Here is a 20,874-nt window from a genome sequence, read left to right as displayed (position 1 = left end):
AGAGAAAGGGTGGCTCCCAGGGCATTGGGGCAGTTGAGCAAGTTAGGCCCTGAACACTATTCCAACTATCTGTGGACGTGGCTCCTTGGGAAACGGAGGTTGGCTGTCACTGTGGGCACCAAGGTGGATGGGAAAATGTATGTTAAATGTGTGGAACCAAGGTAAATGGGGGGTAAGAGAGGAGTTTCGCGAGAGTACACAAGGATGGATATAAAACATGTAATATTACACCATAACATATAGGAGACGACAGACTGATAATGTAAACCATAATGTAAAACATAGGATAACTAAAAAATTAGAAAACTGTGTATCCTAAAGTATGCACCACAATGTAAGCACAGATATCACCTTGTTTGAAAGCTATTGTCTCAGACTCTGTACATCACTTTAAGTAAATATGATGTGAATAGGGTGTAAGAGTATCGCTGTGGAAGGGAAAAAGTTTTGTGCTGGATGTGTGGGAGTGTTGTATATTATATATATGAATTGCTGTGGTCTAGGGCTCTTGTTAAGAGAAGTTCCATAATTAGGGGGAAAAAAAAGAAAAAGATAGGATGTAGAATTTTTTCCAAGTCAACATGTATTCTATATGTAACCTTTAAACCCATTGCTATATGCCATTTTGCTAGTAAGGGATCCTGACATTATATTGGGCTTCAATTTTCAGGAAGTTCTGGATCACAGAGTGGTTCAACAATGGCTACGGAGGAATACTGGTATAGGATACTATTGACAGGTGATATATGGCTGACAGGGAGCTATACAGGACATGTGTCCAGGGTGCATGGAAATGTTTGGATATACTCATAGTGGCAACAATTAAAAACTACAGCTGGGGGGGTACTGGGTTCCTGGCCGGTGGTGCTCTGTCGTGGTCCCTAGGGGAGCAGCGACAGTCTCCCAGGTGCAGCGGCAAGGACCGGGAAGGAATGAGTGTCCAACAGTGAGCCCCTGACGCTAATGACTATGCTTGTGAGCTGATATGCCTGAAATGAGAACAAGGCCTAAGCAGCATTGTGCCTGGGAATTTCCTCCTGACAGCCTTCAAGTTACTCAAATGTGGCCAATCTTGAAGCCAAACTCAGCATGTAAATGCAATGCCTTCCCCCAGCGTGGGACATGACACCCAGGGATGAGCCTCCCTGGCACCGAGGGATCACTATCAACTACCAACTGATGATGCAACTGGAAAATGACCTTGAATGGAAGGTTCGATGCGGATCAGCAGAATATCCCTGTCTACATAAAATAACATGACTTTAAAATGGTGTTTGACCTAATGTAAGGGGGAAATGGAAAGGAGAAATGAGTTTATATGGCTACGAGCCTCTAAAAAAGAGTCTGGAGGCTGTCAGAAGGATTGCCCTTATGCACAACTGAGCAGAGTCTAAGAGACAGATAAAGTAGATATAACCCCCAGGTACTGGTTCCTTTGAGGGCTAAAGAGACCCATGGGTGCTATGGTCATGGCAGATGGGGTTAACTGCCATGTCAGATGGCCCTTCTTTGGAGCTGGTGTTTATGCGTGATGAATCTGGACTGAGATGGGATCTCTCTTCATAAGACTTTCATGCTACTGTGCTGGAGTTGTAGTTGGTGTTGGGGTTTAAGATATATTTAGGGGATCTGAATCTCTGGACTGACAATGTGATAGCCAGGCCCTGAGCCTCAACAGACTCCAGCAACTACAATCTGATTTATTGGACTCACCTCACTCAGCTAAGATGGAGTTGAAGAAGGACAACCACCACACCATGGAGCCTAGAGTGCCTACAACTGAAAGCGGGAGGACTGCATCCAGTATCCATGTGGAATCTGAGCCTCCTCTTGACATAGAGGTGCAATGGACACAACCAATCCAATGTCCACAGAGAAAAGGTGGCATTGGAGTGGGAAAAGTGGACATGGTGGCTAATGGGTATGGGGAATGGCAGGAAGAAACGAGATGTGGAGGCGTCTTTGGGACTCGGAGCTGCCCTGGATGGTGCTTCAGGGGCAATCACCGGACATTGTAAATCCTCACAGGGCCCACTGGATGGAATGGGGGAGAGTATGGGCCATGATGTGGACCATTGACCATGAGGTGCAGAGGTGCCCAGAGAGGTACTTAACAAATGCAATGGATGTGTCATGATGATGGGAATGAGTGTTGCTGGGGGGGGAGTGGTGGGGTGGGGGTGGTGGGGTTGAATGGGTCCTCATATATATATTTTTTAATGTAATATTTTTACAAAATCAATTAAAAAAATATCAAGAATATATAGAGATCTACAACTGGAGGATTAAAAGACAAACAACCCAATAAAAAATGGGCCAAAGATTTGAATAGAAGCACTGTTACTAACCATGGACTAGTTTACATTATAATTTACACTTTGCCCTGTACAATTTTATAGGTTTTACAAAATGTATAATGACCTATATCCATTATTGCAATGTCATGCAGGACAATTCTAATTTCCAAAAATGCCCCCATGTTATACTTATTTTCTCTCCCTCCACTTACAACTTCTGGTGGCCAATTGTACAAATGTATCACGCTAATGGAAAATGTTGTTAGTTGGGGAAAGTGGGGGAGGGGGAGGCAGTGGGGTATATGAGAACCTCCTCCTTTTTTTTTTTTTTGAGGTACCAGGGACTGGGGCTTGAACACGGGACCTTGTACTTGGGAAGCTGGTGCTCAACCACTGAGCCACATTGGATTCCCTGAGTTTTTCATTTGTTTTGCTTTTGTTTTTTTCAGGAGGCACCGGAAACCGAACCCAGGACCTCCCATGTGGGAGGTGGGCACTCAACTGCTTGAGCCACATCCACTCCCTGCTCATTTGTTTTTGCTCATTGTCTGTTCATTATCTGTTCACTGTTTGTCTTCTTTAGGAGGCACCGGGAACCGAACCCAAGGCTCCCATATGGTAAGCAGGCACTCAACTGCTCAAGCCACATCCACTCCCCACCCCCATACTTTTGATGTAACATTTATGTAATCCAAAGCTTCTTTAAAAATAAAAAATAATAATTAAGAAAAGACTTGAATAGAATTTTCCAAAGATGAAATATAAATGACTAAAAAGTACATAAAACAATGTTCACCATCACTATTAGGGAAATGCAAATCAAAACCACAATGAGATATCATTTCACACCTACTAGACTGTGCATTATTAAATAAACAGAGGACCACATGTGTTGGAGAAGATGTGTAGAAATGGGAACACTTATTCACTGCTGGTGGGAATGTAGAATGTTACAGCCACTGTGGAAGACAGTTTGGCAGTTTCTCAGAAAGTTAAGTACTACCGTATGATCTGGCAATCCCGCTAGTAGGTATATACTCAGAAGTACTGAAAGCAAGGATTCAAATAGACATTTGCACATTGATGGCCACAGTTTTGCCAAAAGATGGAAACAATCCAAGTGTCCGTCAACACATGAATGGATAAACAAAATGGGGTATATACATAGCATGGAATACTATCCAGCTGTAAGAAGAAATGAAGTCTTTTTTTTTTAATATATCTTATTTATGTGATAAGGAGATAAAAAAGGGAAGGAAACAAAACAAAGATGTATACATATATAAAACACAAATATAAATATTAAAAATGATATACATAATGAAGATATACATACAACAAATTATATATACATATAATGTACTTATAAAATAAGGAAGACATGCTCATTATTACAGTCTCATTTCTTTAAGTGGTCATGTGGTCATAGCTGATATTTGTAAGAAACCTATTTCTACTATCCAGTCTTGAAGCATGTGACAGCAAGATGAAGCTTGAGGACATTATGTTGAGTGAAATAAGTCAGACCCAAGGGACAAAATTGTTATGATCTCTTAATATGAACTAAATTTAATGAGGAAACTCATAGAGTTTGTAGCTAAAATACAGGTTACCAGAAGATAGAATGAAGGTAGAGAATGGGGAGCTGATGCTTAATTTCTGCAGAATTTGTAATAAGGTTAATTTTAAATGTTTGAAAGGGTTAGGGGTGATGTTAGCACATTATCATGAGTGCAATTAACAGTTTTGTTATGTGAGCATGATTGTGGTAGACAGGGAAATTTTGGAGTCATATATGTGATTTAGTTTGAGGTTTATTATTCGGTATATGGCAGTGCAATTACTCCAATGCCATTTGTAGAATATGCTACTTTTTCTTCACTTAATAGCTTTTACAGATTTTTCAAAAATCAATTTGCCATCTTTGTGTAGGTCTATTCTAGGACTCTGTTCTGTTCTTCCACTGATACATGTGTCTATCCTTCACCAGTGCCACACCACCTTGATTACTTGCTTGCATAATAATTCTTAAAATTGGGTATTGTGATTCCTCCAACTTTATTCTTCTACTTTATAATTGTTTTTGCTATTCAAGGTCCTTTGCCTTTCTGTATAAATTTTTAACATCAGTTTGTCTATTATCTACAGAAAAATCATGCTGGAATTTTGGTTGGTATTGCATTAAATCTACAGATCAATTCAGAAAGAACTGAATTCTTTACTATGTTGAATCTTCCAATCCACAAACATGGTATGTCTTTCCATTTATTTAGGTCTTCTTTGATTTCTTTCATCAACATTTTGTAGTTCTCTGCATATATATCTGGGACATGTTTTGGTAAATTTACACCTAAGTATTGACCCGTGTGGAGGCCCAGGGTCTGAACCACAGACCTTGCATGTGGTAGACGGACGCCCTATCCACTGGGCCAAGTCCACTTCCGTTATTGTATTTTTTTTTGAAGATGTATAGATCACAAAAACTGTTACATTAAAAAATAAAAGAGGTTCCCATATACCCCACACCCCTACTCCTCCCACATCAACCTCTTTCAGCATTGTGGTACATTCATTGCATTTGGGGAATACATTTTGGAGCACTGCTGCACCACATGAATTATAGTTTATATTGTAGCTCACACTCTCCCCCACTATATTTAGTGGGTTATAGCAGGATATATAACGTCCAGCATCTGTCCCTGCAATATCATTTAGGACAACTCCAAGTCCCAAAAATGCCCCCACATCACATCTTTTTCCATCTCCCTGCCCTCAGTAACTACCGTGGCCACTTTCTCCACATCAATGCTACAGTTCCTTCCATTACTAGTCACGATATTTTTATAGTAGAATACCAGTAAGTCCACTCTAATTCATATTTTATTCCTCCATCCTGTGGACCCTGGAATGGTGATGTCTACTCCACTTCTATATCAAGAGGGGGCTTAGATTCCATATGGATGATACTAGACCCTTATTAGATATATGGCTTGCATATATATTCTCACTTTCTGTAGGATGTCTTTTCACTTTCTTGATATTGTTCTTTGAGGCACTAACTAAAGTTTTTAATATTGATGAAGTACAATTTATCCAGTTCTTATTTGCTGCTCATGTTTTGGGTGCCATATATATGATCCATTACCAAATACAATGTCATGAAGATTTACCGCTGTTTTCTCTGGTGTGTTTTATACTTTTAGCTCCATTTAGCTGGTTGGTCCAGTTTTGAATTAATTTTTACATATGGTGGGAGGTGGGGGGCTCAACTTCATTCTTTTGCGTATAGATATCCAGTTGTCCCAACATCATTTGTTGAAGAAACTATGCTTTTCCAACTGAATGGTCCTGGCACCATTGTCTAAAATAAATTGGCCATCAGTGTTTGAGTTTATTTCAGGACTCTCAATTCTGTTCCATTGTCGATATGTCTATTGTTCATGCCAGCACCACACTTTTTTTTTTTAAATAACAAATGTGGTTTTGGAGTAAGATTTAAAATCAGCAAGTGTGAGTCCTACAGCTTTGTTCCTTTTCAGTATTTTTAGTGATTTGGCCCCCCTTGCAATTCTATATGAATTTTAGAATCAGTTATTCCATTTCTGAAAAAAAATGGCGATTGTGGTTTTGATTGCAATTTTGTTGAATCTGTAGATCACTTCGGGTAGTACTGATATCTTAACAACATTAAGTCTTCTAACTCATGAACAGGGATATCTTTCCATTTATTTAGGTCTTCTTTAATTTGACTCAGCAATGTATGGCAGGTTTCATTTCACCCTCTTGATTAAATTTATTTCTAAGTATTTTGTTCTTTGGGATGTAAGTATAAATGGAATTGTTTTGTGTATAGAAACACAACTGATTTTTGTACGTTGATCCCATACTCTGCAGCTTTGCTGCATTAGCTTATTATATAGCTCTACAGCTTTTTGGGATTTTTGTCAGGATTTTTAGGTAATTCATTGGTTTTTATATTTTTTTATAATTAGAGAAGTTGTAGCTTTACAGAAAAGTCATGTAAAAAACACAGCATTCCCATATATCCCTCTACTGTTAACAATTTGCAATAGTGTGGTACCTTTGTTACAACTGATGAAAGAATATTAAAACTGTATTATTAACTATACTCCATACTTTACCTTTGGCTGTATTTCTCCCATATACCACCCTATTATTAACACCTGCATTAGTGTGGAGTATTTGTTATAATTCATGAACATTTTTATAATTGTACTATTAACTATGGTTCTTTGTTTACACTAGCGTCCACTGTGTTGTACAGTCCTATGTTTTATCCCTTAATTTTTATTCTAGTAATCTAAATATGAACTAAAATTTCCCCTTTTAGCCAGTCACATATATAATTCAATGCTGTTAATTTTACTCACAATGTTGTGCTACTATCACCACTATCCATTTCTAAAACTTTACAATCAACCCAAATAGTAATTCTGTACAAATTAAGCATTAACTCCCCATTCTCTACCACCAACCCACCACCTGATACCTATATTCTAACTCTGAATTTCCTTATTCTAATTAGTTCATATTGGTGAAATCATACAGTATTTGTCCTTTTGTGTCTGCTTTATTCCATTCAGCATAATGTCAAGCTTCATCCATGTTGTTGCAAGTATCAGGATTTCATTCCTTTTTATGGCTGAATAATATTCCATGGTATGTATGTACCATATTTGGTTTATCAGTTCATCAGTTGATGGACTCATGGGTTACTTCCATCTTTTGGAAATTTTGAATAATGCCACTATGAACACTGGTGTGCAAATAATTTGTTTGATTCTTCAATCATTTTGGGTATATACCTAGTAGAGGGATTGCTGGGTGTGGCAGGTTGAGATTATTTATGAATCCCTTAAAGAGAAGGAATATGTTTATAAACTAGTCTGTTCCTTTAGGTTTGATGCCATTTGATTGTATTATTTCAGTGAAGGGCCTCTGATTAAGTTTACTTTCTAAAATCAAATTAGGGCCTCTGATTAGGCGACATCAGTAAGGTGTAGCTTGGATTGAGTCCCCACTTACTTTGGCCTATATAAACAGACACTCACTCAAGAAGACACACAGAAGGAGATAGAGGAAGAGAGAGAGCTCTGTCATATTTGATCCTGCCCCTCCCTCAGACATGAACCATTTGCTCGATAGTTTACAGCTGAAGAGAACAAAGCAGCTGAGCCCTATGACAGTCTACAGCTGAGATTGGAAGAAGCTGGGCCCATGGAGCCTTAAGAGGAAAGAGGAAGGCTGAACCCTTGCAGATATCACCCGCCATCTTGCTTCAACCCGTGGCCAATGACTTTGGGTGAGAAAGTACCTCTTTATGGTACCTTGAGTTGGACTGTTTAGGGCCTTGTAACTGTAAGCTCCTACCCCAAATAAATACCCTTTATAAAAACCAACAGATTTCTGGTATTTTGCATCAGCACCCCTTTGGCTGACTAATACAAGTCCCCAGAGAATAGTGTTTCATGTGAAGGTTTAAATGGACATGGAACCAGTCAGTAATTTCAGTGCAAATCATGGTTGGAGGTACAGTTATCCAGGAAGGATCTGTGGAAAGTCCTACTGTCTGGTGGTTTGTAGCCATGTGTACTACATGCAAAACCAAACAAGTTTTTTTTGCAAGACCTTCATGAACAGAACCACTACCAGACTGGACTCAAAGGGACAGACTGAAGGAAAAAGTCCTTTGAAGGGAGAACCATGGAAGCTGAGGTCTGAACCAATGACATCTCTTCTGGCCAAGAGAGCAGAACCTCCCATATGCATGGAAGGGTGAGTCTTTTCCTAGCATTTGGAGTGTGTGGGTCTTCCACCCTATTGTTTAGGAAGAGTGGTACTCCCAGTCTTCAGAGAGAGTGAGTCCCCAGGAATTGCAGAGTCTTGTCACCACCCCACTGTTCTGAGAAAGTTGAGCCTGTGCCCCAGACACTGCGGAGCATCTGGCCAGCATGCCAACACTTGAAAAGGGTGGAAACTTCAGCACACTATTCAGGGAAAGCATGGCCAGTGCACAAGCTCTTGGAATGGGCTGCTGCTCCATCAGGCCCAAAGGACAAAACATCATTCTATAGATCACTATTATACCTTGAAATCTAATGAAGTATGCCCCTGGCAAGGTTTCAGAATCTTTGGTGATCCATGACCCCTGTTTTCCATCTAATTTTTCCCTATATGAATGGGAATGTTTCTCCTTTGCCTTTCCCTCCTGTGTATATTGGAAGCAGATAACTCATTCTCTAGGTTTCACATGTCCACAGCCTGAGGGGAATTGTGTCCCAGGACAGAACACACTCAACCAGTTTTGATGAGACCATTTTTATTGTTACTGAATTGACTTAAAGCTTTTGGAATGTTGTGATGGAATGAATGTATATTGTATGTGGAAATACCATGTCTTTCGGGAGTCCAGAGTAGAGAGTGAGTTTGTTTAAAAGCTGAATGTAGGGAAGTGGATGTGGCTCAACAGATAGAGCATCCACCTACCATACAGGAGGTCCAAAGGTTCAATACCCAGGGCCTCCTGGCAAATGTGGTGAGCTGGCCCATGTGCAGTGCTGCTCCACGCAAGGAGTGCTGGCCCACACAGGGGTGCCTCCATGTAAGGGTGCCCCCCACGCAAGGAGTGGCCCCTGTACAAGGAGAGCCAGCCCCCACGAAACTGCAGCCCACCCAGCCACACACATGGAGAACTGACGCAGCAAGATGATGCAACAAAAAGAGACAGAGATCCCCAGTGCCACCTGATGAGAGTACAAGCAGATACAGATCACACAGCAAATGGACACAGAGAGCAGACAATGGGGGAAGGTGGGGTGAGAAATAAATAAATCTTTTTTAAAAAAGCTGAATGTATCCCAGAAAAACCTCTTCTTAAATTTAATCCATTTCTGTGAGTATGGACCCATTTTAAGTAGGACGTTTTGATGAGAGTACTTCAGTTAAGATGTGACTCACCCACCTCATTCAGATTGAGTCTTAATCCTTTTACTAGAGTCCTTTATAAATGGGATGAATACAGTGAGAGAAAGCAAAGTCATGGAAGCAAGAGTTTGAAAGTCATTAAATCTGGAAGAGAAGGAAGAAACCAACAGATGCTGCCATGTGCTTACCATGTGGTCAAGGAGCCAAAGATCACTGGCAGTTGGTCTTTGGGAGGAAAGCACTGCTTTGATGATTCCTTGATTTGGACAGTTTCTCAGCCTCAAACTGTAAGCTAATAAATACTCATTGTTCAAGCACTTTTTATAAAGTGTAAAATAGGGTCCTCTTTCTTTCTTTTAGATAGAGATATAAAGTTCTCCCAGTACCATTTCTCGAATAGACTATTTTGAACCAGCTGAGTGGGCTTGACAGCCTTCTGAAAAATTACTTGGCCATAAATTTGAGAATTTATTTCTGAACCCTTAATTTGATTCCACTGATCAACATGTCTGTCTTTATGCCAGTACAAAGCTGTTTTTACCACTGTAGCTAAGTAGTATGCTTTCAAGTCGGGAAGTGATAGTCCTCCAACTTCACTCTTTTTCAGCTCTAGTACCTGTGCTGTATATTTTTTTGAGATTTTCTAGGTATAGAATCATGTCATCAGTGAAAAGTGAGAGTTTTACTTTGCACTTTCCTATTTGGATGTCTTTTATTTTTATTTATTTTTATTTTTGCATAACTGCTCTAGCTAGAACTTCTAGCACTATATTGAATAACAGTGGTAATGGTGGGCATCCTCATCTTGTTTCCAGTTTTGGGAAAGCTTTCATCCTTTCACCATTGAGTACAATGTTAGCTGTGGGTTTTTCATAGATACACTTCATCATGTTAAGAAACTTAGCTGTGGGTTTTTCATATATGCACTTCACCATGTTGAAAAATATTCCTTCTTTTCTATCTTTTGGAGTGTTTTTATCAAGAAAGGATGTTGGATTTTGTCAAATGCCTTTTCCATGTCAATCGAGATGATCATGTGATTTTTCATCCTTGATTTAGTAACATGGTATATTACATTGATGGATTTTCTTGTGTTGAACCATCCTTGCATATCTGTGATAAAACCCACCTGATTGTGATGTATAATTTTTTAAATGTGCTCTTGGGATTGATTAGCAAGCATGTTATTGAGGATTTCTGCATATATATTCATTAGAGAAATTCATTTATAATTTTCTTTTTTCATGGTCTCTTTAGCTTTGGTATAGGGTGATATTGGCTTCATAGAATGATTTTGATAGCATTCCATCCTGTTCTATTTTTTGGAAGAGTCTGAGCAAGATTTATATTAATTCTTCTTTGAATGATTGGTAGAATTCACCTGTGAAGTCATCTGGTCCTGGGCTTTTAATTTGGGAAGGATTTGATGAATGTTTCAATCGTTTTACTTGTGATTGGTTTGTTGGGGTCTTCTATTGCTTCTAGGGTCAGAGTAGACAGTTCATGTGTTTCTAGCAATCTTTCCATTTTGTCAACATTGTCCAGTTTGTTGGCTTAGAGTTGTTCATAGTATCCTCTTATGATCCCTTTTACTTCTGTGGGGTCTGTAGTAATGTCCTCACTCTCATTTCTGATTTTATTTATTTGTATCTTCTCTCTCTTTTTCTTTGTTAGTCTAGCTAAGAGTTTGTTAATTTTGATCATCTCAACCAACTTTTGGTTATGTTGATTCTATTGTGGGTTTTTTTGTACTCAATTTCATTTAGTTCTGCTCAAATCTTTGTTATTTCTTTCTTTCTGCTTACTTTGGGATTAGTTTGTTCTTTTTCTAGTTCCTGCAGGTTTTCAATTAAGTCTTTGATTTTAGTTCTTTCTTCTTTTTTAGTGTAAGCACTGAGGACTAATAAATTTCCCTCTTAGCACTACTTTCATTGCATCCCATAGGGTTTGATATGTTGTGTTCCTCTTTTCATTCATATTGCGTTATTTACTGATTTCTGTTTCAATTTCTTCTTTGACCTACTGATTATTTAAGTGTTTAACCTCCATATATTTGTAAGTTTTCCTTTTCTCAATCTGTTATCGATTTTCAGCTTCATTACATAATGATCAGAGATTGTGCTTCATATGATTTCAATCTTTTTAAATTTATTGAGGCTTTTTTGGTGACCCAACATATGGTCTATCCTGGAGAAAGATGCATGAGCAATTGAGAAGACTATATATATTGCTGTTTTGAGGTGTAATGTTCTATATATGTCTGTTAGATCTAGTTCATTTACATATTATTCAAACTGTTTCCTTATTGATTCTTTGTCCAGATGGTCTGTCCAAAGATGACAGTATTGTATTGAAGCCTCCAAAAATAACTGTAGAGACATCTATTTCTCCCTTCAGTTTTGCCAGTGTTTGCTTCTTGTATTTTGAGGCAACCTGGTTAGGTGCATAAATATTTCATATTGTTATATCTTCTGTATGAGTTGTTCCTTTTATTAATATATAATGACCTTCTTCACCTCTTATAAAAGTTTTGCATTTAAACTGTTTGACTCATGTATTTTGGGGTATTGTGGTTAGGTGCATAAATATTTACAATTGTTATTTCTTCTCTGTGGATTGTCCCTTTTATTAATATATAGTGTCTTTGTCTCTAACAGCTTTTCATCACTTAAAGTATATTTTGTCTATTATTAGTATAGCTATTCCAGCTCTTTTTTATTATTTATATGAAATATCTTTTTGCATCCTTTTACTTTCAAACATATTTGTGTCTTTGGGTCTAAAGTGAGTCTCTTGTAAATTACAAATAGTTTTTTCATGCTTTATCCATTCTGTCATTCTGCGTCTTTTGTCTGGGGAGTTTAATCTATTAGCATTCATTGTTATTACTGTAAAGGCAGTACTTATTTCAGCCATTTTATCCTTTGGTTTTTATATGTCATATCCTTTCCTGTCTCTCTTTTCCTTTATTGCAAACTCATTTTCTGTATAGTTGATCTTTTGTGATGTATACAAATAATGTGTTTCTAATTTGGGTTTCTGTGTATTTTAAAAATATTTTATTTGTGGTTACCCTGGGGTTTATATTATACAACCTACATTGAAAACATACTAACCTTAAAAGTTACCAACTTACTTTCAATAGTATACATTTTATCTGCTCCCATAACCCTGTTTCCCATATTTATATTGGTTTTTTTCTCACTTATGTTTTTCCATTTCATGTCCATTTTTAGGAAATATACCTTTTTTTCTTGTTCACTTGTATTCTGACTCTATAGGAATTAGAGTAGAGTTGTAGATTGGGGATACAGTATGATTGAGTTTTTTATTTATCCTTTTAGTTATCCTTACTGAAAATCTTCATTTCTTCACATCACTCAAAGCCACTCTCCCCTGTCTTTTCTTTCCAACCTGCAGAACTCCCTTTAGTAACTCTTGTAGGGCAGGTCTTTTTTTGACAAACTCTCAGTTTCTGTTTTTCTATGAATATTTTAAAGCCTCCCTCATTTGTGAAGGGCAGGTTTGCATGATGAAGAATTTTTGGCTAACAGTTCCTCTCTTTCGGTATCTTAAATATATCATCCCACTGCCTTATACTTTCAAATTCTTCTTTATGTTTCATAAATGATGGAACATGTTTTTGACAAGAAATCAGAACTTAGCCTCATTGAGGATACATTGTATATGACGATTCACTTTTCTGTTACTGCTTTCATCTAACTAATATGTTTCAGAATAGGTCTATTAGAATTTATTCTGTTTGAAGTATGTTGTGCTTTTTGGACATGTGTATCTTTCATAAGAGCTGGGAAAATTCAGCCATTATTTCCTTAAATATTCTTTTTGTCCCTTTTCCTTTCTCTTCTCCTGGGACACCCATGATGTGTATGTTTGTGGCTTCCCACTGTCACTTAAATCCCTGAGACACTGCTCAATTTTTTTCTGTTCTTTTCTCTACCTTTTCTTCTGACTGTATGATTTAAAAGATGTGTTTTATTTATTTATTCCCCCCCTCTTGTGTTCGTGCTATTTGCTTGTCTTCTTTTTAGGAGGCACTGGGGAACTGAATCTGGGACCTCCCATTGGGAGGGAGGCACCCAATCACTTGAGCCATATCTGCTCCCTGATTGTCTCTTGTTGTGTCTCCTCATTGTGTCATCTTGCTGCATCATCTTGCTACATCAGCTAGCTCTTTTCCTCTTCTTCCTTAGGAGGCACTGGGAATCAAACCTGGGGCCTTCCACATGGTAGGTGGGTGCCCAACTGCTTGAGCCACATCTGCTTCTCTGACTGTATGATTTTAAATGTCTTGTCTCCTAGTTCACTAAACCTTTCATCTTCCTATTGAAATCTGATGTTATATGCCTCTAGTGTTTTCTTATCTCCATTATTTTGTCTTTTATCCCCATAATTTGTTAAGTTTCTTTTTATACTTTCAAATTCTTCTTTATGTTCCTACATTGTCTTCTGAATGTCCTTATCTCTTTATGCATATTTTCCTTCATCTCCTTGAACTGATTTAGAAAATTTGTTTGAACTCCTTTGATTAGTTGTCCCAAATGCTGTGTTTCCTCTGAAGTTCTAATTTGTTCCCTTGAGTGTGCCCTATCTTCCTATTTCTTGCTATGGCTTGTACTTTCTTGTTGATGTTTGGCCATCTGATTAACTAGATGAGGTAATTAGATACAAGCCATACGTAACTCTGAATGTCCATTTCTCACTCTGGTTGAGGGTTTTATTGTTGATTGGCTCTGTGTTATGACTCTTACTTGATGCTTGGTCCAATTTATTCTGGACCCTGAGAGTTGCCCATGTTTAAGTGTTCAGTTTTTCTCAACTCTTATCTGATTCTTGCCCTAGATATAGTGTACTAGTTTTACAATTTCACTTTTTGTAGATTGTTTCATCCCAAGAGAAAGCCTTCTTTCCTCTTTTCCTTCTCTGGGAATCTTGTTCAATTTTGTTTGTGTTTGTGTATAATTTTCTCCCCAGCTCCTATGATTTGTCTAAATTCTCTCCCTGACTCAATGTCCCCTTTTTCTTACACTTTTCAGTTCTGGGACTATCCTGTCTTACAGTGGTTCAGTCCCCCACACACTTCTTTTTTCTGTGGGGCTTTTCTGCCTTTTTTTCCCCATTAGTATATCCCACCCTGGAGACCCAGATGAGGGTCAATACATATGCCAAATTTTTTTTTGTTTAGGTGATCCAGCCAAGAGAAACTGGATGGAGTGTGCGCAGTTCTTGCTAACAGTTCTACCATGGTCTCTGTTCCACCCCTGGGAGCCCTTTTGTATGCAACACATCTTAGTGGCTTGCGTTCCCCATGTGGACTTGGAGCCTTGTGACTGCATATGCTTGAGGCTGTAAGCTTGCTACTATGAGGGTCTCTAAAGTCTGCATCTCTGGCAGGAGTGACCCAGGCTATGCTGCTTCTGTGTGACTCCCAAGCTGTGTGGGATGGAGTAAGGGGGAAGGGTCCAGATGGGTGGGTCTGGGACAGAAATTTCCTACCTGATTTGGAGATTATTTTTCTTTTCCTTCAATTCAGCATTTGTGGAGTCCTTCTCCAGTCTCTATCATCCTCCAGAGTTCCAATCAAGTGGGATTTAGCCCTTTATTTATTGATACTGCAGGGACACATTTCCAGGGGATGTCTTCCATTGCAATGTTGACAATGTCACTTAGGACTTTTTATATATAGGATCATGTCATCTGTGACCAGAGATAGTTTTACTTCTGCTTTCAGACTTAGACGCCTTTTCTTTTTCTTGCCTAATTACTACAGCTAGAGTTCCAATCAAATATTGAAAGCTACGATAAAACCAGGCATGTTGTCTTGTTCCTGATTTTAAGATGACACGAATTGCAAGAAACAATGGAAAGAACCCAGGAGAAAAATGAAAGAAAGTCCTAGAATGTCAGTTATGCATGGAGAAACTGATTATATGATCCTAGCTTCCTAGATCCCCAATACCCAAGCTGCTAAGAGATTCTAACTCCTGACAGAGATATCAATGGGTATAGACAGACTACAGAGTTCTTAGTGTTTTAACAGCAATATAAAGAATAACAGAAAACAATCAATTCCTTCTACTGGAGATTAGTCCACATATGGAAATGTACTTCTCTGTTATACTTACTCTGAGCTCTTTTGGGCCTGTATGGATTGGAAGCAAGTGTAGAGCACCCGGCCAGTCTACAAAAAAAAAAATTGCAATAAGTATTACACAAAGAAGGATTAATATTGAGAAAGATAAACAATTTTGTAGATTCTAACCTAAAACCCAAATGCCCCCCTGGAAGTGAATGGTAATGAGATTCTAAAGGTGAAATATGCCATAAATAATTTTCTGTAAGAAGGATCATATATGCAGTCAACCTGAGATGGCTACAACCCAACCTCTGATCATGTGACAGCAGATAATTGCTAACAAACATGAAAACCAAGAAACTAAGAAACAGAACAAGCATGCTGCTATGCTTGAAGTTTACAAACTTATTCAAAAACTATGTATAATGATAGTAAGTAAATTTATAATAACAACGACAAAAGCATTTCAAATGAAACAAAGTTCAAGACATTAGACTTTAATGTTTCTGGAAATGAAACAATTTTATGGAGAATATTCATTCTTCACACAGATTCTGAGAATATAACTAATGTACTAAATAATAGGACACTTGATATTCTTGGCAAAATTCTCACTAACAATGTTAAATAATAATTTTCCTTTTGTTTGAACTGATACGTATTAAAACCTCTTGATACAAACACAAAATTCAAACAGAAGCATTCCAAATTGAGAATGGGAAGACTAGCCACTGATTAAGATGCTTAATATTTCTGAGCTTCTGTTTCCCCATCCATAAACTAGGGATAGTAATAATCTGCATAAACTTGTTGTCAGGGGTAGAGCATATTTAGTAACACCTAATACATATGTGCCACACAATAGGTGATATATGGCGGCAGTTGTTATTATTATTAGCCATAAAAGTTATGTACTACTTGACCACTTCTCATCACCTCCACTGCTAACACAGTAGACCAAGCCTCCATTGCCTCCTGCCTAGAATACTATATTATCTTCCTAACTAGTTTCACTGATGTCCCCAATCCCATCCTCTCTAGTCTATTATCAACAAAGCAGCCAGTGATGTCCCTTTAAAACATAAGTCACCCTACAATAGCTTCCCAACTCAGAGTCAATGCTAAGGCCTTACAAGATCTGGCACCTGTTATCTTTCTGACTTCATAGGTAGGATGGCCAAATGAGTAATCATCTAGATGGGGGCACTTCTGAGAATGAAAGGAGGTATTAACTGAATAAGGCACTGAAATTTTAGAATAAAAGTGAGACTGATCAAGGCAAACTGGGACTTATGGCCATCCTACCATTTCTCTCCCTCTTCCTAACTCTGCTGCAGCCATAATGACTTGCCTGATGTTTCCTGAACATGCCACAATCATCTTAGGTTCTTTGCCCTGGCTATTTCCTCGACCTGGAGTGTTCTTCCCCAAGAAATCCACAAGAATTCCTCCCTCACTTTCTCCAGGTCCTGACTCAATGCCCTTTCTCTTTTGAAACCTGCCCTGGTCATTATTAAAATTGCAAAGAGATTTTTTTCTACTCTGTGTGTGTATATTATAAACAAACACACAATACCTTTGTATTTTTATCTTCAATGAAACAGGAAAAAATAAGTCCTACAAAGCCTTGATCCATCATCTGGTACATGGCTTGTGTGCGAACATCTGCAAATAAACAAAAATAAAAATCTTCTGTCAATAAACTATATAGATTTAAAGACAACAGTGGCTTATAATTTTCCCAGGATACAGAGAATATATCCTAAGGACAACCTGACTGTAAAAGTATAAACATTTTACAAAGTTAGGGAATTATTATGAAAAGTCTACAATTAAGTAAGAAAACTTAATAAGAAAAACTCTAGGTTCCTAGCCTAAGACAAGTCCTGCTGTGAAATGTAGTAAAGAAATAATAATGGAAAGACCTGGGAAACGGATTTGGCTCAGTAGGATAGAACATCTGCCTACCACATGGGAGGTCCAGGATTCAAACCCCAGGCCTCCTGACCCGTGTGGTGAGCTGACCCATGTGCAGTGCTGATGCGCGCAAGGAGTGCCATGCCACACAGGGGTGTCCCCCGCATAGGGGAGCCCCACGTGCAAGGAGTGCACCCTGTAAGGAGAACCACCCTGCGCAATAAAAGCACAGCCTGCCCAGGAGTGGCACTGCACACACGGAGAACTGACGCAGCAAAATGACATGACAAAAGGAGACACAGATTCCCCATGCTGCTGACAAGAATAAAAAAGCGGACATAGAAAAACACACAGCGAATGGACACAGAGAGCAGACAACTGGGGGGGAAGGGGAGAGAAATAAATTAAATAAATAAATCTTTAAAAAAAGAAAAATAAAAAATAATGGGAAGACCTCAGTTAACCTCATATAATTTGACGATTTCCTCCATGGAGACTCAAAGAGAAAGGAAGACTTTGAAAAGAGACAAAAATGTTTCCTAGAATAAACCCTTTTCATGGACAGCTACTAGGAAGGTGAATATATTAGACTTGATTCTAAAGAATTTAGTGCCTTGTCAGTGGGCTCTACTTTGGAATTTGTGCTCCTGAGTGTGATGGGGTTGGACTCAGATGTTACTTCTCTTCACATGCCTCTTCTGAACTTTTTACTGACCCTGTGGTTGGCACTGGGGTTGGTGTATGTTCAGGAGACTTGAATCTCCGGACTGGCCATGTGCTAACTGGGCCCTGAGCCTCAGCAGACTTGCAACACCTACTCTACAGTTCATTGGACTTACCCAGGTCAGCTAACAGGGAGGTGAAGATGGTCAACCACCACACCAGGGAACCAAGAGTGCCTACAACTGCAAGCAGGAAAATCGTATCCATCTGCCATGTGTTATCTAAGCCCCCTCTTGACTTAGAGGTGGAGTGGACATTGTCATCCCAGGGTCCACAGGATGGAGGAATAAAATATGGATTAGAGTGGACTTACTGGTATTCTACTATAGAACTATTGTGACTCTAGCAATGGAAGAAATTGTATCACTGATGCAGAGACAGTGGCCACAGTAGTTGCTGGAGGCAGGAAGAGGGAAGAAGAGATGTGATGTGGGGGCATTTTTGGGACTTGGAGTTGTCCTAAATGATATTGCAGGGACAGGTGCTGGACATTATATATCCTGCCATAATCCACTGAATGGACTGGGAGAGAATGTAAACTACAATGTAAACTATAATCCATGTGGTACAGCAGTGCTCCAACATGTATTCACCAAATGCAATGAATGTGCCACATTGATGAAAGATGTTGTTGATGTGGGAGGAGTGGGGTGGGGTGAGGTGTGGGGTATATGGGAATCTCATATTCTTAAATGTAACATTTTTTGTGATCTACATTCTAAAAAAAGGAAAAAAGTAATAAATATAAAAGTAGGCATTAACAGAAGTGAGGAACAAAAATGGTATGAGATCTACAAAGGCTAAGTAGCAAAATGGCTGAAGAAAGTCCAGGATTATCAATAGTGGCTTCAAATGTAAATGGATTAAACTCTCGAGTTAAAAGGCAGAGATTGGTAGAATGGATAAAAAAAGCATGACCCAACTATATACAGTCTGCAACAGACTCACCTTAAATTCAAAGTTACAAATAGGTGGATGGTGAAAGGATGGTAAATAATATACCATGCAAGTAGGAAATGCAAGTAGGAACCAAAATAGAGTTAGAATGGCTGTCCTACCATTGGATAAAATAGACTTTAAGACAAACAGTTATGAGGGACAAAAATTGTCATTATATACTGATAAAGAGGACAATTCAACAGGAAAATGTAACAGTTATAGATATATATATGCACATAACAGCAGAGTCCCAAATTATATGGAGCAAATGCTGACAGATTTGAAGGGAAAAACTTATGCTTCTACATTAATAGTAGAAGACTTTACCACACTATTCTCAATAATGGATAGAACATCTACTAAGAAGATCAATAAAGAAGTACAGGACTTGAATGCACACTAAAGGAACTAGACCTAACAGATATATACAGAACACTGCACCCCCCCCCCAAAAAAAAAGAATATACATTTTTCTTGAGTGCACATGGCTCATACTCCAGGAGAGACCATATACTGTGTCACAAAAACCAAGTTCCAATAAATTTAAAACATTGAAGTCCATAATAAAGGGAGAATTGGAAAATTCACAAATATGTAGAAATTAAACAATGTATTCTTTAACAACCAATGGATTAAAGAAGAAATCACAAGGGAAATCAGGAAACATTTTTAGACAAAGAAAATGAAAACATAACATGTCAAAACTTATGGAACACAGACATTCCAGGATGATGGAGTCAGAGTAGGTTGGCAGGGCTCACTTCTCTACAAAAACAATAAGTGAAGAACAGAAGCTCTCAACAGTTGCTTTGGGGATCAGCAGATGAGGAGAAGTCCAAACATCTTTAAGGAGGAAGAGGGGACAAAGATAGGGAAGCCAAAATGAAAACTGTGAGTTAAACCCACATCAGTGAATAGTGCCCATCTCCCAACCTTGAGACAAACAGCCTCAGTAAAACCCATGGCTGGCAGCAGCTGATTGAGAAGATTGGATGCTTAACTTCCTGGGAAGAGGGAGGGTATAGTGGAGGGCTGAGTGTGGTTTCTCTTCAGCAAGTTTAAACAGCAGGGACCAGCTTTGAATCCCAATACTAACAGGCTTGGAAACACCAGCAGTGGAGGGTGGAAGAGACAACTGCATGGAAAGTTTCACTAAGGGTACAATCTTCTGGCACGCTGGGAAATGGAAGGGAAAAAAAGGCTTTTTGGAGTCTTTCCCATCACTATCCCTAGGCCACCTTGCATCTGGTCTGCACCTCACTGGTGGGTCCCTGGCCAATTTTGATCATTTAAACAGGGCAATTTTAAAGATTTTGAGTAAGTTGAACCAAAAATCAAAGAAAAACTATAAAACAAAACCATTCAACAATAAACTCCTAGACAAAAGAGACAAATAGGCCATCAGAGGAAACTCAAGTACTCAGAGTAAACAAAATCAGATGCTTAGACATCAGCAAAAAGTTACAAAGGAAGATGGCAATGGACTCTCAGGCAGAACTGAATGCTCTCACACACAAAAAAAAATGAAGAAAGAGCCAAAAGCTGTCTGAGGGACCTGCTTTGGGGATCAGCAGACCAGGACAAGGAGACAAAGAACCTGAAACAACAAATGTAAGTCACCAAACACCCATGGCAGGCAGGAGGGGTTCCCACCCTCCACCCCAAATATATGAAGCTGGGGTAAAAGCCCCGGCTCACTGCAGTGAACTCAGAGGGGAACAGACATCTTCCTCCCAGTCAGCTGTTTCAGGGGAAAAGGGAGGGGAGGTCAGGGTGCTTTTTTTCAGTGAATTCAGCCAGCAGAGGCCACTTTGAATCTCTGTTCTGGAGATTCAGCACAGGAACACAGGAAAGCTGAGACAAACACCTCTGTGGAAAGGTGTGCTGAATAGCACCATCTGCTGGAAGCTGCATGGACAAAACTGCTCACGCTCTCTGTATCCAATCCCTGGGAGA

At 38.9% G+C, this 20,874-nt stretch overlaps 1 protein-coding gene across 5 annotated transcripts in view; it reads right to left on the bottom strand.

Moving 5' to 3' along the window:
* BRCC3 (BRCA1/BRCA2-containing complex subunit 3) overlaps window positions 1-20,874 on the bottom strand; it is a 138,075-nt gene that overhangs the window by 34,405 nt on the left and 82,796 nt on the right. For all 5 annotated transcript variants that reach the window (XM_004479147.4, XM_023584823.3, XM_058290983.2 and 2 more), the window contains 2 exons: window positions 16,916-17,004; window positions 15,389-15,444 (listed from right to left, as the gene is read on the bottom strand). In XM_004479147.4, the coding sequence (XP_004479204.1) occupies window positions 15,389-15,444; window positions 16,916-17,004 (145 nt within the window). The remainder of the gene's footprint in view (window positions 1-15,388; window positions 15,445-16,915; window positions 17,005-20,874) is intronic.

This window comes from Dasypus novemcinctus, chromosome X, assembly GCF_030445035.2.
Source record: "Dasypus novemcinctus isolate mDasNov1 chromosome X, mDasNov1.1.hap2, whole genome shotgun sequence".
Taxonomy (NCBI): domain Eukaryota; kingdom Metazoa; phylum Chordata; class Mammalia; order Cingulata; family Dasypodidae; genus Dasypus; species Dasypus novemcinctus.
This window is presented reverse-complemented; position numbering and strand designations above follow the sequence as displayed.